This window comes from Narcine bancroftii, chromosome 8, assembly GCF_036971445.1.
Source record: "Narcine bancroftii isolate sNarBan1 chromosome 8, sNarBan1.hap1, whole genome shotgun sequence".
Classification (NCBI taxonomy): Eukaryota; Metazoa; Chordata; class Chondrichthyes; order Torpediniformes; family Narcinidae; genus Narcine; species Narcine bancroftii.
In genome coordinates this window covers 133,629,963-133,647,612 of record NC_091476.1, presented here as the reverse complement: position 1 = coordinate 133,647,612, position 17,650 = coordinate 133,629,963, and the positions used below count along the sequence as shown (strand labels likewise).

At 43.8% G+C, this 17,650-nt stretch overlaps 1 protein-coding gene across 6 annotated transcripts in view; it reads right to left on the bottom strand.

The window, feature by feature from the left end:
• snx19b (sorting nexin 19b) overlaps window positions 1-14,586 on the bottom strand; it is a 125,943-nt gene extending 111,357 nt beyond the window's left edge. For 5 of the 6 annotated variants that reach the window (XR_011343380.1, XR_011343379.1, XM_069894913.1 and 2 more), the window contains exons 1-7: window positions 12,812-14,586; window positions 9,592-9,730; window positions 8,178-8,278; window positions 3,626-3,742; window positions 2,379-2,509; window positions 1,836-1,929; window positions 749-817 (exon numbers count right to left, since the gene is read on the bottom strand). Coding sequence is in view for 4 of the 6 variants with exons in the window: in XM_069894913.1 (XP_069751014.1) it covers window positions 749-817; window positions 1,836-1,929; window positions 2,379-2,509; window positions 3,626-3,742; window positions 8,178-8,278; window positions 9,592-9,730; window positions 12,812-14,548 (2,388 nt within the window). In the remaining 2 variants the exon portion in view is untranslated. The remainder of the gene's footprint in view (window positions 1-748; window positions 818-1,835; window positions 1,930-2,378; window positions 2,510-3,625; window positions 3,743-8,177; window positions 8,279-9,591; window positions 9,731-12,811) is intronic. The other variant, XM_069894914.1, reaches the window with a different exon arrangement.
• Window positions 14,587-17,650: the final 3,064 nt, after the last annotated feature.

Genomic DNA, 17,650 nt, shown 5'->3' with positions numbered 1-17,650 from the left:
CATATATCCAACTGTTTCACCAGATGGCCAAAGGCAGTTCCCCTCTCAGACACTACAACCGAATTCTGCTCCAGGGCCCTATTTACAACTTGGGTAGCACATTTCAGCATTCCAACCTACATCACATCGGACAGAGGAGCCCAGTTCACGTCAAGCCTGTGGGCCGCTGTAGCCAGCTCATTGGGGACAAAACTGCATCACACTACAGCCTATCATCCACAATCAAATGGCCTGGTGGAGCACTTCCTTAGGCACCTGAAATCAGCTCTGATGGCCAGGCTGAAAGGCCAAAATTGGGTGGATGAGCTTCCCTGGGTCCGCCCTGGAATACGCTCATCGCCCAAAAAAGACCTACAAGCTTCTTCAACCGAACTGGTCTACAGAACCCATCTGGCAGTCCCAGGTGAGTTCCTACCTGCCCTGAGGGGGCAAAAAATAGTCAACACAGCAACCCTGAGCAAACTCTGCAAGAGACTGGGTAACCTGACACCCATCCCGTCCTCCCGACACTGGCAAGCACTGACCTCTGTTCCCAGAGGTGGGGGGTGGGTTGTGTGGTGACCAACTTGGTTGGTGAACAGGTGAACCGGTTCCGATTGTAACTCGTACACGGTCGGAACAGCCTGCACCAAAGATGGTAGCCGGCACCTTCCCCTTTCCCCAAAGGAAAGAGCTCGCGCACATGTAGGTTGCATCTTAAAAAAGCCTCAGCGAACCAAGTAATAAATCAGCGAGCTTTGCAACGAACCTGTTGACTGCCGGTCTCGTTATTCACTCTGTTAGCGCAAGCACTACAATCCGTTGTTAAAGGAATTATCTATTTTGAATAAAGAGCATTTTTGGAGTTATTTTTCTTTTTTATCCAATTAAATTATTCAATTTATATCAAATATTCAAATATGTTTTATTAATGGCGATTCCTTTCCACCAGAAATCGATTTAGTGTCCCATTTATATATGAAATCTTCTGCTATGCTCTCTCCCACTTTGTGTAGTTCAATTTCCACCTGTGAAGGCTCGTCTCTTCCATCAAAGAGGGAAGTGGCAAAATTTATTTGGGAGTTGTAATCCTTCTGTCTAAGTACCAATTAGAATTTCTTAAAGTTGCATTGGCAGTGGCCAGGAAATGTACTGCAGTTACCTGAAAGTCTGATTCTTTTCTGGACACAGCCCGATGGAATGTGGAAATGCATAGTTATTGTTCCTCTGGAGAAAATTATTTACAATTTAAGAAGTATAATACGTTTTTGCAGATATGGCAGCCATATATGCATAACACAGATTTGAATATTTAAGATATTTATTCTGTTTTTGAGATTTTACATCCCTGCGCTTCCCCATTTTTGAGATCCAGATAAGAAAAAGTGTTAGACTCTCTGGACTGGATTCACGATCCTGTCTGTTCCTCTTTCTCTATTTTCTTTACTCACTTTCTCTTTCCTTTTCTTCTATTTTCTACCTCCCTTCCTTCTATCAATGGACTTATGGGGGGGGGGGGAAAGGAGGGAGGGGGTTAGTTGGAACGAGGACAACCTGTATCAATGTTTTCTTTCTCACCTTATTCTATGTATCTGTAATGGTTAATACTTGATAACTTGTTTAACCACAAAATTAAAATAAAATATTCCAAAAAAAAAGATAAAAGATAATGAACACAAAAATCAGCACACACTTTAAATGTATTCACAATTCTGGTGTGCAACGTTATTGGGAAATGAAATAAATGCAGAAAAGACATAAGTCAGATCTTACATGGACTCTGCATGGGGTTAATGAATGACTTCCAATATTCCGTTTTTAATCGCAGGAATAAAACAAGGAAGCTGGAGACTTACAGCATTGTCATTGTAGCAGTAGGTGATTTTTGCTTGAATGTCTCCAACATTTAGAGCTGGGGCAATCTTACTGGAGGCAAACCTGAGTCGAGATCTGAAAGAAATAAAGACAACATTGCCTCATTTGGTTGCACAGCTTCAGTTTCTGTGGCCTGGACTTTCCACTTTCCAATTTCTATTGACAAAACTTTCAATTCTAGGGAGTTGGTTTGGTGTTCCAGTTGGACTGGAAACCAATCTCACTACTGAAAACTCACAATTAACCAGGAAGTAAAAAGTACAATGCATTACTAACTTTTAAACATGTTGGAGGACATAAAATTAAGATTACAACATAAAGCAAAATATCAAAAACAGAGAAATATTTATTTGTTTGGTCAACAGAAGTTACAAATGAAAATTCACTTATAACTCATGCAATAAAGGAGAGTATTTTCTGGTTTTATTTTTACAGGAGGCAGTAGAGAAAACAAAAGGAACAACCATGCGAGAAACAAAGGCTCAAAGATTCAAAGGTATTTAGCGTGTTATTCAGACACCTACTTAGTAGCTTTCTTTCCATCCCCTTGAGACTTCCCCTCTACTTCACACTCCCCTAATTCTTCAGTTGGACTTTGTGCTTCTGCTCGAGGGAATGCTGTCTTCAATGTATCCACAATGGCACCAACGACAATCTGTAGAAAAGGCAACCCATGCAAGCACAGTCTCTTTGAAACTGGTCCAATCAATATCATTAACATTCATCACCATCATGAATCTCTCTAATCCTGAAATTGCCCTAATCAGTATCTGCAACAGATTTGGTTTTTCCAAAGCTGCATTTATTTTCTATAGCCATGCAGGATTGATCAAGCTGGATGCCTGGCTACAGCAGCAAACCCACAACGTGCAGTCCAACCTAGATCTCGGGTGGAAGATCCTGAGGCACCTCTGGACTGACTGGGTCTTTAGATTGTCGATGACTTCTGGACATTTTCTGGTTATGTAATAATGCTCAAAGGCAGTTCAAATTGTTTTTTTTTAAATTAACGTTTACATAAAAACACCTTAAAATGCTGAGAATTAATTTTTTTTTTAAAAAAGAACCAGTCAAGGTTAGTGTGCACATACAAATGAGGATGTAGTTCATGAGTCTACTGTCTGTGGACTAAATCTGAGAGAACAGCTTGCCCCTCTAGTCTGGCTGGCGCTCTACCTCTGACTCAGTGGGAAATCCTTTGGCTCAAAAACATTTCGCTCCCAACATTCCTGTCATTGCCATATGATGCAGGGGGTAAGTCAGTCCATCAATATGTGCTGGAATTCACAGCAACCCCATTCATTCCCCTGCTTATTTTCCCTATAATCTAATCTTATTCACCTCTGATTTCTCCAGCCACCCACCTGCACTGTGGGAGAATTATAAATCAGCCCATCTTTGGGATGTGAGAGGAAACTGAAGCATTCAATGGAAAACAAGCTCCAGCATCTCTGTTTTGACATCAAATGAAAACCACAATCATAGGAAAAGCATACAAAATTGCTCCAGAGCACTAGAGATCTGCATGGAACCTAGGTCACTGGAGCTGAGCTCCAGTGCCACACTTGATCTTGTTTCTGATTTCTGGTTATATGGTTAAACTGCATCAAATGGAAGTCAAAGAAAAGCTGACCAGCTAGAAAGATGGCAACTACATTTAGACCCATGGCTTCCAGGTTTTACTTAAAATGTTATTTGTAGCAATAATGAAATAATAGCAGCTCTTCAAAAGAGGCTAACCAATAAAAACTTTCCCAAATAACAATACTACCTTGTCAATCCTAGACACAAAGGATTTCTTCACAAACGCAATCCTGGCATCAGTGTTAAGGGCCAGGAACTCCTGCATTTCTTCAGAGTATGCACTTTCAGGAATGGCACACAGTTGCTGCATTGTAAGATGAGAAAATTATTTTTCACAAAGAAAAAAAAAGCTTAAATATTTTACATGTTGGAAAATGTGTCTTTTTCGTAAGTTTCAGTTCCAGAACTTAATATTTACAGAAGTAAACTATTGATCATACCTGGAAGTTGGAATTGCAAATAAATGCAAAACTAGAAGCAGGATCTGCTCTGTCCATCTGCTCTGTCATTCAATATCGTAGCTCAATACCCCAACAAATCCACTTGTCCACCTTCTTCCTGGACATGCCTTCCCCAGATTACCTACCCCAACTTTTGAAAACCTTACACATACACATAAACACAAGTGTTTGGGAAATGTTGGAAGGAATAGGGATGGATTTGCTGTCTGTTGCAGGGATCTTCTACCAGGTGCGAACATGAAATTTCCATGTACCTCTCTACCTGCTCTCAACTCCAACTGAGATTCTATAATCAGGGTTGAGCTGTGCAAATTTGGTGCACTGAGCAGATTCATTTGCACATTCACTGATGCTGGAATCTGAAACTAAACTAAATCTGCTGGAGACCACTCGACCTGCTCAATTCTTCCAGCAGATGGCATTTAGTTTCCATAGCTGCACAGCAGTGCAAGGACAGGCACCTCCTATTCGGAAACTCCTGCAACCTGGTCGATGTTACCCGTCCTCTCCTGCTGCCTCAACGTGGTGACAGCCTCAGGACTGGACAGAGAGGTGCAGCACATAGCTATTGTAACACCCTACCTTGTTTGCCGATGCCGCCACCTGAGGCAGCGAAGAACCAGCTACCATGGAGAGCTCGTATATGCCATCTGGTGCCCACGCCCCGGCGTCGCTACTACTCACCACAGCTCCACTCAATGCGGGATGAATGGGTAAAATGGTCATCTTCCTTACTCACAATCCCCCTCGCAGTTGGAACTGTTCTGCCAGGCGCCAGCAAAGCTCAGAGCGGTTCCAGCTGTGTGGGGGATGATGGGTAAGGAAGATGGCCATTTTGCCCATTCATCCTGCATTGAGCGAGGTGCTGACCATGCTGGAGCGGCCCCGAAGCGGCTCGATGAGATGCCAGCACAGCACTAGACCAGTTGGATGGAGATTATTGGGCTAGAAACTAGGATATTGGGCAGGTACGGTGAGGACAGTGACTCCTCTGTTCTCTGCCCCTCCTGCCATACCCTAGATACGCCTATGGTTCTACATAATATATGTGAAATCAACAAGGAACACTTTTTGCCAGAGGGGAACACTGAGCTACCCAATCTCCCTGAGGAGCCTGATCTAGTTGCTTTTTAGGGTGCACAAGCACAGTCAGTAGGCTATCCCTACTGTAAGCAATTTAAGCAAGTAAATAACAACTTTTAGTAAATTCATATTGCACATGTCAGAGAATTGTAGTAAACAGGAAACGTGTAAATCACAAAAGGTTTAATTCAATGGCGTATAACTATTTACAACTGTGCAAATAAACAAAACACCAATAACCATGTGCAAAAGTATAAGGAACAACGTAGTGTGAACAACTATCACATCACTCCAGCAATTGAAGGAAGAAGGAAGAAGGTAGATGAAATGACATGTATGCCTCATCAGTGTGCTGGATGCTGTCATTCTGCTGTGGTGGCAGAGAATAATACTGGCAATGTGGTGAGGGAGTTTGTTGCAGAAGAGTGGGAGCAAGAGATGTCGTGCAAGAGATGCCATGTGCAATCACTTCTTGCATAAGTTAGGCCTGGTTCCGCATCTCACGCTGAATGTCCTTAAACATGTTGCCGAACCCATTCATTTCATTTGCCCGCTCACATCTATTGGCCTCCAGTGCTGCAATCTCTTCCTCCTGCACCTCTCTCCTCAGCTGTTCCTGTTGGGTCCTCTGCACTTCCAATCGAAGACAATCCCTCTCCACATCCTCGCAGTCTATAGCCAGTAATGTCCTTCATCTCCTTTGTCACCACTTGGGCTTTGGTTAGTCTCTGCTTTTTCTGTGGCAGCTGGCATTCTAAAGAACAACAGAACACAAGCGACATTAGCGAGACCACTCTTTATGGGCAAACACACTTACAAGAACACATGAAAAAAAGTTTTTACCTGATAGATTGTGAGGTGCAGATTCACCATTTTTATTGCTGGCCTCTGTGTCCATACCGCGAGGGACTCTGGCATCAGGACTGCTGCTGGAGGAGGGAAATGCAGCAAGAACGGTCTCAGGGGAAGATGGATCCTCCATGTTGCTCAGAAGAGCACCGGGTTTACAGATTGACTTGTGCCCCAAATGGAATAGTACAAGGAATATGGCAAGTCCAAATGCCCTCTACCACTCCTGTCATTATGGTCGCTCACCTAATGGTATTTTTTTCGTAGGCTTTTCAACTTTCTTGTCATCTGCACCTTGACCCAAGCAAATCCATAGTCTCTGGGTTTTTGTGCCAGCCTTTCCAATATCAGGCCATCTTTTACTGTTCCCATAATGTATAGACTAATTTATTCCTCTGCTCGGAGGGTAAGGAGCTCACAGAATCCCTTTATCCCTCACTTCGCAGACATTGTAACTGTTAGATGATGACTCCTGCCTGCTGCTTTAAAATTTTCAAATTTCCCACTGATGGTCACACACATTACTCGTCATCACAATGTCATATTTCTTACTCCTTTTACACCTCCTTTCTCGTCACCATCCATGGTCTGAAACACCTAAACAGCTCTTCCACATGAGAAAAAGTTTCATATGCACCTTCTGTAACCTCATCTACTGCACTCAATGCTTCCATTGTGGCTTCCTCTACAACAGGGAGGCCAAACACAGACTTGAGGACTATTTTGTAGTGCATCTACATCCTGTCCACAATAGTCATCCTGAGCTCCCACTTGCATGCAATTTCAACTCCTTTCCCCTCTGTCTTGGGCCTTCTCCACTGCCCAACAAAAACTCAAGGAACACCTCATATTCTACCTGTGTGGTGTGCAGCCCAATAGTATGAACGCAGTATTTTCTAATTCAATAATGATTCCCCTCTCTCTTTTTCTGTACCCCATCTGCTCATCCCCTTTTTATCCCACTCATCCACATCCAGCCGCCCACTCATTCTCAGCCCCTCTCTACTTTGGTTCCATCTGGTTTCTCTTTGTACCATCATTTTCAGCTTCTCTTCTCAAATTCCAGTACTGGCAGCCTTTGAATCTCATCACCACCTCCACCATCTCACCCCCTGAATTTACTTGCCTTTCTCCTTTATCTACCCAATCTACTCCCTCAACCCATCATGTTTATCATGTTTCATAGAAATGCTGGAGGAATTCAGGAGGTCTCACGGTCCATAGGAGGCAACAATATATAACTGAGTATGCTTTCAGGGAGGGCCCAGGCCTGAAACGTCAAGTTGGTCCCAGATTGTCAGATTGCCCTTTTACCCAGACTGCGTCCTGGAGCTGTCACTACCTCTATTGCCGGAAAAAAGCCGGAAATGGAATGACCCCCCAACTCATTCCGTGTTGGTGCCTTTTACACAGAAAGCATAGAATAAAAAAGCCACAAATAGCCAGAAAAAAGTGGTTGTGTAAAAGGCATCACAGTCTGCATGAGCAATTCCTGTGGAAAAACAGGGGAGAGGCTTGTTATGTTGTCAAGGTAACCATATCTCTGATATCAAAAGCCACACAGAACTGTCCCTCTCCAGCCTGCCAATCAGGTGTGTGCCCGCCCACCTGTGAGAGTATACACTGTAATTGGCTGATCCCGTACATCACAGCCCCTGCTCAGCAGAGCGGGATATTTAAATCTGAGCACATCATTGTTCATTATCTTTGCCATGTGGTCAGGTCCTGCACTTTTTCCAGGTTGTTGTTGCCACAGTGAATGCCATCTGGAGGGAACACAGGTAAGGAGCTAGAAACCCTGAGGCCAACCAGGGTATCACCAGCAACCCAGTAGATACTGGCATGGTAGCCACAGTCCTCTGTTTACTTGGGGTTAGAGACTGTGTTTCTTCCCTGTAGGTAGCCAGTTAGGGCATGTCATCAGGAGTCAGAACCCCCTGCCCGTGGCAAGCTAGGTGAGGGTTCATGCACTCCATTGTCACTTAGCTTCTTCCTTTGGTCAGTTGGGATTCCAAGGTTGGGGTGCATGTGTGTGTGTGTGTGTGTGTGTGTGTGTGTGTGTGTGTGTGGCTATTTTTATTGAACTTGTTTAGCTTAACCTGTGTGTTGGTGTTGTAGCAGATTAACTGTGTATTCTCTGGGACTGCACCAGAGCCCTTTTTCCATGTTCTGTTTTAATAAATCACGTGTATTGTTGCACCACACTCTGTCCGGACTCGTTTGCCTGCTGTACCCAAGAACAAACCCTTTCCACCCAATACAAGGCTTCAATATAGACTTCCTCTATAACAGGTAGCCAGTTAGGAACACCAGCTATATACAGAGACGAAACACTAGCATTCCTACCTTCAGAAATGTTTCAAGAAGGCTTTTTCGTGCTTCAACTTTATCACTGTCCATATTTCCAAATGGCAGATCAGGAAATAGCTTCTTTGGTCCTTTCACATCTGAAAAGCAACAAAAAGCAATGGATGGGTGGGTGCATGGGGGGCTATCGTCCAGGTGTAGACTAAATGAGGCGGAGGGCTGGTTTCTGTTCTGTAGTGATCTATGTCTCACATTCAGCATATTATCCTCCATCATTTATGCCAGCTACAAAAGACCACAATACCAGACACACCTACCCCTCGCCACCCTTTTTGCCTTCCCCAGAGATCACTCTTTCTGTGATTTCCTTGTTCTCTCATCCCTCCCCACTCATCTCTCCATGACCAGGAAGTGTAACACTTGCTTTTACACCTCCTTTCTCGCCACCATCCATGGTCTGAAACACCTAAACAGCTCTTCCACATGAGAAAAAGTTTCATATGCACCTTCTGTAACCTCATCTACTGCACTCAATGCTTCCAGTGTGGCTTCCTCTACAACAGGGAGGCCAAACACAGACTTGAGGACTATTTTGTAGTGCATCTACATCCTGGTAATGGTAATCCTGAGCTCCCACTTGCATGCCATTTCAACTCCTTTCCCCTCTGTCTTGGGCCTTCTCCACTGCCCAACAAAAACTCAAGGAACACCTCATATTCTACCTGTGTGGTGTGCAGCCCAATGGTATGAACACAGTATTTTCTAATTCAATAATGATTCCCCTCTCTCTTCTTCTGTACCTCATCTGTTCATCCCCTTTTTATCCTACTCATCCACATCTAGCCGCCCACTCATTCTCAGCCCCTTTCTAATTTGGTTCCATCTGGTTTCTCTTTGTACCATCATTCTCAACTTCTCTTCTCAAATTCCAGTACTGGCAGCCTTTGTACCTTATCACCACCTCCATCATCTCACCCCCTGATTTTACTTGCCTTTCTCCTTTATCTGCCCAATCTACTCCCTCAATCCATCATGTTTCATAGAAATGCTGGAGGAATTCAGGAGGTCTCACGGTCCATGTAACTGAGTATGCTTTCAGGGAGGGCCCAGGCCTGAAACGTCAGTTATACAGTATACCTCCTATGGACACTGCCAGGCCTGCTAGGTTCCTCTAGCATTTCAGTGTTTTTACTACAATCATATTGTCTGCAGACTTTCTTGTATCACTCCATCATGTTTCACCTCCAGCTGGTTCATTAATCCCATGGTCTTTTTCCATCAGGTTCTCTTCAATATATCCCAAATCTCAAAGTGTCGACCATTTTTATCTCCCACTGATGCTGCTCAACCTGTTGAGTTCTTCCAGCAGATTGTGTTCAAGCCTCTTTCTATATTGTACATAAAATTTCCCTCCCTCCCTCCACACATCTTGACACATTGTCATGTTTCTTACTTTTGATGAGCTTACGAAGTTCTGTCTTTTCCTCTAGCCTGGTTTGCAAATTCAGAAATTCGCTGTACCTCCGATTAACAGTATGATATGCCACCTGCTGGAGAGTTCCAGGATTGTCAGTGTCCACAGCAGTTTCATACTGTGAACACAAGCAAATTTGTCCATCAGTGCAAAACAAGGAATGTCCCCACAAAAATGCACATACTTCAAAAAATTTATTTTTAATTAAACCTTTTTGAATATTTAGTATGTGTAGTTTCTGCAACATTTTGCATTTCTAAAATTAATTAATTTTATTCTTTGTAAATACAGACATGTATTTTAAAAAATACTAAAATAATTCTGTATTAATAAATTGGTTAATTTCCAAAACTAGAGGAATTTTTTTGTGCTGAATTTATTTTCTCTGGCTTAAGTATCACAATTAAAACCAAGAGGCATTTTTTTCCAACTAATCTTGTGTAATATCCTAATTAAAACTCTTTATTTTGAACATTTCATTTAAAACCTGTGTTCCAAAAGGACAAAAAGACAGAGGAAATCTTTCCATCAATATACTTCCATATTTTTCATTAAATTGATTTATTCATTCCTTCTCTGACAATGAGATGTGTGTCTCTTAAAATAACTCCTTGATCTATTTTGTTCTATTTATTTATTTTCACTGTTGCCCTAACTTTGCTAAAATCCTTTCAACTTGAATTTTTAAATAAATTTATTGGCAATTTAATGCCAATATTTTTTTTGGTCTTTCCTTATGCCATTTAATATTTTGTACACATTAACTTAAATCTTTATTAAATCACCTCAATGCCTTTTTCCCCCAACATAGTTCAATCAATTCACATTTTTGCCCAAAAACAACTTATCCCGATCCACACATTCTAGATCCACTCTTATTCCCTCAAAATTGCCCTTTTTCCAATTTAGAATCTCAACCCGAGGTCCAGACCTAACCTTCTCCATAATTAACTTGAAACTAATGGCATAATGATCACTTGACCCAAAATATTCCCCTGCTCATACTCTGTCACCTGTCCTGTCTCATTTCCTAATAGAAGATCCAGTTTGCACTCTCTCTCGTTGGTACATCTATATATTGATTTAGAAAACTTTCCTGTAAACATTTGATGAATTCCAAACCATCCAGCTCTTTTATAGTCTGGGAGTCCAGTCAATATGTGGAAAATATCTAGTATCACAACCTTATGTCTCCTGCAGCCGTCTGCTATCTCTCTACAGATTTGCTCCTCCAATTCTCGTTGAGTATTGGGCAGTCTGTAAAGCAACCCCATGAGTGTGGTCATACCTTTCCCATTCCTCAGTTGCAAACAAATAGCCTCAGCAGACAAGCCCTCTGGTTTGTCCTGCCTGAGCACTGCTGTGATATTTTTCCCTGATGAGCAATGCCAGCCTGGAACACTGAGCTGCCAGACCAGCCCCTCCTGCAACCAAGTTTCACTATTGGCCACAGTGTCATAATTCCACGTGCCAATCCACGCTCTAACGTCATCTGTTTTTCCTACAACACTCCTTGCATTGAAATAGATGTACCTGAGAACATTTCCACCACATTCAATCTGTTGACTTCTATTGGTACATGCAATTTTCACATCTCGTCCACTCCTCCATCTGCTCTGGCACTCTGATTCCCGTCCCCATGAAAATCTAGTTTAAACCCAGCGGCACAGCACTACCAAACCTTCCCGCAAGGATATTAGTCCCCATCCGGTTCAGATGCAAACCATCCAGGTCCTACCTTCCCTGGAAGAGAGCCCAATAATTCAGAAATCTGAAGGCCCCCCCACACGACGTCTTTAGCCTTGTGTTAAGCTGCATTATCCTCCCATTTCTAACCTCACTAGCACATGGCGCTGGTAGCATTCCTGAGATCACAACCCTGAAGGTCCTGTCCTTCAACTAGCCCCTAACTCCCTCAACTCTCCTTGTAGGACCTCCTCCCCTTCCTAGCCACATCATTGGTCCCTACATGGACCACATCATCTGACTGTTCACCCTCCCTCCTGAGAATGTTGTGAACTCAATCAGAGATTTCTTGGGATTCTCAATCTCTTCCCCATAACCTCTTATCTGTCCCCCTCACTATGGAATCACCTTGCACTACAGCTCACTTCTTCTCCTCCCTTCCCTTCTTACCCACAAGACCAGATTCCATCCAGACACCTGATCTCTGTGGCTTGTTCCAAGTAGGTTGTCCCCTCCAACAGTATCCAAAATGTTATACTTGTTATTGAGGGAACAGCCACCAGTGATCAGTTCCCCGCACTGCCTGCCTGTTCCATTTCCCGCTCCTGTCACCCATCTACCCTCCTTCTGCCTCCTAGATGTGATGGTGTCCCTGTAACTCCTATCACCCCCTCTGCCTCCCGAATCAGAGTTCATCCAACTCTTGGTCCAATTCCTTATCTCTGATTGTCAGAAGCTGCATCTGGATACACTTCTCGCAGATAATAGAGTTGCAGAATGATACAGCACAGAAAGAGGCGATTTGGCACATCCAGTCAACACTGACCAGCAACCACCCTTTTGTACTGACATTTTATTAATCTCATTTTTTTTTCATCCCATTCTCTCCATTTTCTTCCAAGTTGCCTTGACAAAGGACCCAGGCCTGAAACATTGGTTCTCCTTTACTTCTTACTGCAAACCCTGCTGAGTTCCTTTGGGATGTTTGTGTATTGCAGCTGTTCACCATTATCTGCATGGCTGATAAATGTTGGCTTTACCAGTGACACCAAAATGCTTTAAATTAATAAAAAGAAATTGCTTGTCCAATACCACAAGTTCTTTGCAACTGTATTAAAGTAAATTCAAGTTATCAGAGCCAAGTGAGTGTAGCGGCTATCGCAATGCTATTACTGCACCAGCAACCCAGTCTGCAAGTTCTCCTCAAGTTCCTGGGTGGTCCAGTTTCCTCCCACCCTCCAAAGCATATGCGGGTTGTAGTAAAAACACTGGAGAAACTCAGCTGTTCAAAAATTGTACCTTATATAGCCAAGATAAAGGCACATAACCAATGTTTCCGGCTTGAGCCCTTCCTCAAGATATGTAACAATGTTGGCAATTGAGTGGGAGCTGCAAGGGCCTGTTACCATGCTGTATGTCTAAATGTTAAAAAAAAATTTTTAAAGTTACAAACTCTCTAAACCTAACAACATGGTATTCAGCAGTGATTTATTTCATCATCCAAATGACTTGCCTTAATGGTATATAGAGTGTAGGGGTGAAATCCACCTCCTCTATGTTCTTTTGCTGTAATGGTTCCACTGATTCTCAGATTGTGAATTACCACCGGTGTATCTGGACTGCAGATTGGTTCAAAGCTGTAAGTGGGCACACTCACTGGGGATGATGTACGCAGAAGTCCTGCAGGTGCAACCTCTAAGGAGTTACCTGTCGAATCATTTGCTGAAATAGGGTCCTTTTCCTGAAATGAGTGTTGCCTGGAAAGAATTCGGATTGTCTCATGAGCCAGTACAGACGTGGTATTCGACAATTTAGCTAAAGTCTCGTCCTTCTCATCAGCAGCATGTTCAAGCCCCAGGGAAACTAGATTTAGGTCAAATGTCGGCAAAGTACCATCGGTATAAGAAAGCGTTGATTCTCCGATGATTAGTTCATCACTGCTTGCATCTTCTGCTGCATCTGAGGCATTAGTTAATTCTATTGGGAATAACCTGTCTGCAGCCAGTTCTTCAGTCATTGACAATGCTAAAGATTCATTGGAATATTTTCTCACAGCAGAATGGGGAGATTCAGGTTCAAATTCCTCACATGAATAGAAAAGATCTAATTTATCTGGTCTTTGGTGGTCGGAGCAAATGCTTGTACTTTCTGAAGATTTATCAACTTGGTCATTTGATTTCATCACACTTTCATCTATTGGTGCATTTGTCTCCTCCACTTTAGGTTGCAAACTATCAACATCATTACTGAGATCAACTGCTTTCGGAGTGGGTAATTTTTCATCCACTGCCTCTTTTTGGGATGGCAAGTGGAAGGAAGTTGGCATCTGCCGATTTAAAGGCTGCTCCATTACATCAAAAGTCTTTTTGCTCGACTTTGTGACTATTTCTATTATTATGCAATTTATCCAATCTGGGTCTGACATTTTTCCTATCAGGGGGAGAAGCACATTGCACATGATGAGTTCTCTTACAACATACCTCCCAGTCCTAGATTCTAGATTGGGATAGGGCACCAGCACATGCAAGAGCAAATCTACAATGGCCCGTACATAATTTGCTTCAGTTGTTGGGCTCTGAAGGGCATCGTGAGGCTCGCTAAACTTGCAATATGTTTTCCACATGGAGTGAATGCCTTCCTCTTGCTGGCAGGAGATTTTCTCACACTTGGCCTGCTTCTTTGCCCTCATGTAAACCTCCAGGTGGCTGCCGCATAAAAGGAGCACTTTGCGTGCCAGTGTCTTCCTGTCCACTCCTTCCATCCTCCTCTGCAGCTCCACAGCCATGGAACGCATTGCTTTCTGCACCTCGTCCACGAACTCCGGCTCCTGGCTCACTGTCTTGTACCAGCAGCTGACAAAGTCCCTGATGATATTGCTGATGGTGCCTTCAACCTCACGGGCCAACAGCACGCTGGAGGCTGGCTGGGTTGGCCAGGGCTCCAGGTTGATGAACCGGTCCAGGTGAACTAGGCTGGTGGGGCTTAACACCAGCTGCGACCCCAACCAGCCCCCGAGCAGTACCAGCACGACCCAGGCGCATAGCAACCAGACGTTGAGCAGCAGCTGGAGGAGGAGGCAGGCCACCAGCAGAATGGCGAGGCCCAGCCACTTCTTGTGCATCAGCAGTAGGGCGCTCTGCCGCCCGCCCTGCTCCGACATCCTCTCCTGAATGGTGTCGGTCCGTCCGGGCCTCCGCCACGAATCCCCGCCGTCTTCCGTTCCAGCCCGGCAGCCCGTCCCGTCAAGCATCGGCCGATAGTGGAGTGCCCGCCGGTTCCCAGAGCGCCGCCCGCAGCCCGGGAGGACCTGGTGCACCTGAACGTCTGCACCGCCCCCGCAGTCCAGGAGGACCTCTTCCGCGGGGCGAGCCGCTGTCCTGGAGGACCTCGGGTTCACACTGGCCGCGAGACTGAGATTGGCAGGAGGCTGAAAGCCCGGGTCGGAATATGAACTGTTCTTTCCGGCCAGTGCTGCTGCTCAGCCCGCTGCGCTTCTCCGCAGAGTGGGGAGGGACGGGATTCCCGCGGGCTGGTGCGGATGTTGCATTGATCCCAGCACGGCTGGCAGGAGCATCCTTGCTGTTTTCTCTGCTCTTCCAGCCGGGCTGTGGGAGGTCAGTGAAAAAGACACGACTGGTGTGGCCAACCACCTGCTGAGAGCCGGAAAACCTCCATGCATATGCTTTATGGCGGATATTAAGGATTCCATGAAAAACTGCTGGAGGAATGGCCGGTCTCGCAACTCTCCCATTGATGCTGCTCCACCCCAGCAATTACAGCGACTGCTATTGACTTGTCACCCACTGGAGAAACTCAGTGGGCAGTCACAGAATTTAGTGTCAAGAGTATATAAATAACATCACATCCAACCCCGACATTCTTCCTTTCCTGCAGGCGAGGCAGAATTACCCCCCCCAAAAAAAACTACACAACAATGTATCAACAAATAAAGAAATGTAAACAAACTGACTCTGAGATACAGAGTCCTTAAATGAGGCACGCCCTGGTTGATGGCAGGGTAGCATCCATCCCTGAACCTGGTGGTGAGAGTTTCAGATCAAGATCTTTCATCAGAGAGATAAATTTGCCTCTTTTAAATTGCAGGGAGATTGGGTGAAATTCTCAGATGCACATAAACTGTAACATACACGTACAGCAGACCCATCTATTTTTTCACTGCTTCACTCACCTATAGGGATCAATCTTCAGAAAAGTGAGCTGTTTGGTCTTGAAATCTTCTGGTTTCGTAGTTACTATTTTTCCTTTTAAAATAGATACAAATCAAATTATCCAGATGTCACTATGACTAAAAGTTACAATAATCTCTTCACAGAGAATGTTCTTACTTTATTGAATATTGTTAAGAAATCCTTAGTTCAATGGTCTCTTTTTTCAATGTCCTCCAATGGGCAAATTAATATGCCAAGGTGAACATTTTACTGAAATTTTTATACATCTTCCAAGCTGTTCCTGCTTTTGTTCCTAAAACTATCTTTTAATTCTCTTGATTCAAGTATTTCTTCATATATTTGGAAAAATACACATCCTCATATTTTACTAAGTTTTTCTACAAAATCTTAAAAAGAAAGGTGGTTTGGCACCTTTTAGATTTTACTATTGGGCAACTAATATTAGATGGATCATTTTTCTTTGAATCATTATGAAGACAGAATGGACACTTCAAATTGAATTAATTTAGAAAGTAATTCTACTAAAAAAAATTCTCTTATTTCAATACATGAAGCACCATTAACCTTTTCAGCATCCAAGTTGATCAATAATTTTGTTGTTAAACAGACTTTGAGAATCTGGTTTCAATTTAGAAAATCTTTTGGATATCATAGATTTTGTTTTACTAGCTAGCCCTATATTATTTCTTTTTTCTCACCTTCTGTGCAAGATTCGGCTTTTTGTGAATGATTTTGGGTATCCAGTTCTTTCAAATAATTTGAACAAATGTCTTCTAAAATCAAACTACCCAAACACCACATCTTTAGATACCTACAAATTAGGTTTTTTTTGAATTCTTTACTGTTGAGATTTCCTCCAGAAATTTACATAACTATAGGGATCATTTATAAATTTAAACCATATCAAAAAAGCTGCTATCAGTCATATATGCTTTAGTATTAAAGTCTAAAGACAATTCCCCAGATTAGATTAAAAAGTTATGGGAGCAAGATCTTCAGCTTTCATTTTCAGATACTACATGGGATTCTATTTTAAAATTAGTTTAAAAAATTTTGAACCCTTCATTCACTTTCACAATTTAAGATGCATCGAGTGTGCGGGGTATAAGCACGCCCTCTGCTGGACATCATGACACCCACATCATGATGTCACCCTTCCATCTTTGGCTTGGCTTCGCGGACGAAGATTTATGGAGGGGGTAAATGTCCACGTCAGCTGCAGGCTCGTTTGTGGCTGACAAGTCCGATGCGGGACAGGCAGACACGGTTGCAGCGGTTGCAGGGGAAAATTGGTTGGTTGGGGTTGGGTGTTGGGTTTTTCCTCCTTTGCCTTTTGTCAGTGAGGTGGGCTCTGCGGTCTTCTTCAAAGGAGGTTGCTGCCCGCCAAACTGTGAGGCGCCAAGATGCACGGTTTGAGGCGATATCAGCCCACTGGCAGTGGTCAATGTGGCAGACACCAAGAGATTTCTTTAGGCAGTCCTTGTACCTTTTCTTTGGTGCACCTCTGTCACGGTGGCCAGCGGAGAACTCGCCATATAACACGATCTTGGGAAGGCGATGGTCCTCCATTCTGGAGACGTGACCCACCCAGCGCAGCTGGATCTTCAGCAGCGTGGACTCGATGCTGTCGGCCTCTGCCATCTCGAGTACTTCGACGTTAGGGATGAAAGCGCTCCAATGAATGTTTTAGATGAAGCGGAGACAACGCTGGTGGAAGCGTTCTAGGAGCCGTAGGTGATGCCGGTAGAGGACCCATGATTCGGAGCCGAACAGGAGTGTGGGTATGACAACGGATCTGTATACACTTATCTTTGTGAGGTTTTTCAGTTGGTTGTTTTTCCAGACTCTTTTGTGTAGTCTTCCAAAGGCGCTATTTGCCTTGGTGAGTCTGTTGTCTATCTCGTTGTCGATCCTTGCATCTGATGAAATGGTGCAGCCGAGATAGGTAAACTGGTTGACCGTTTTGAGTTTTGTGTGCCCGATGGAGATGTGGGGGGGTGGGGGTGGTAGTCATGGTGGGGAGCTGGCTGATGGAGGACCTCAGTTTTCTTCAGGCTGACTTCCAGGCCAAACATTTTGGCAGTTTCCGCAAAACAGGACGTCAAGCGCTGAAGAGCTGGCTCTGAATGGGCAACTAAAGCGGCATCATCTGCAAAGAGTAG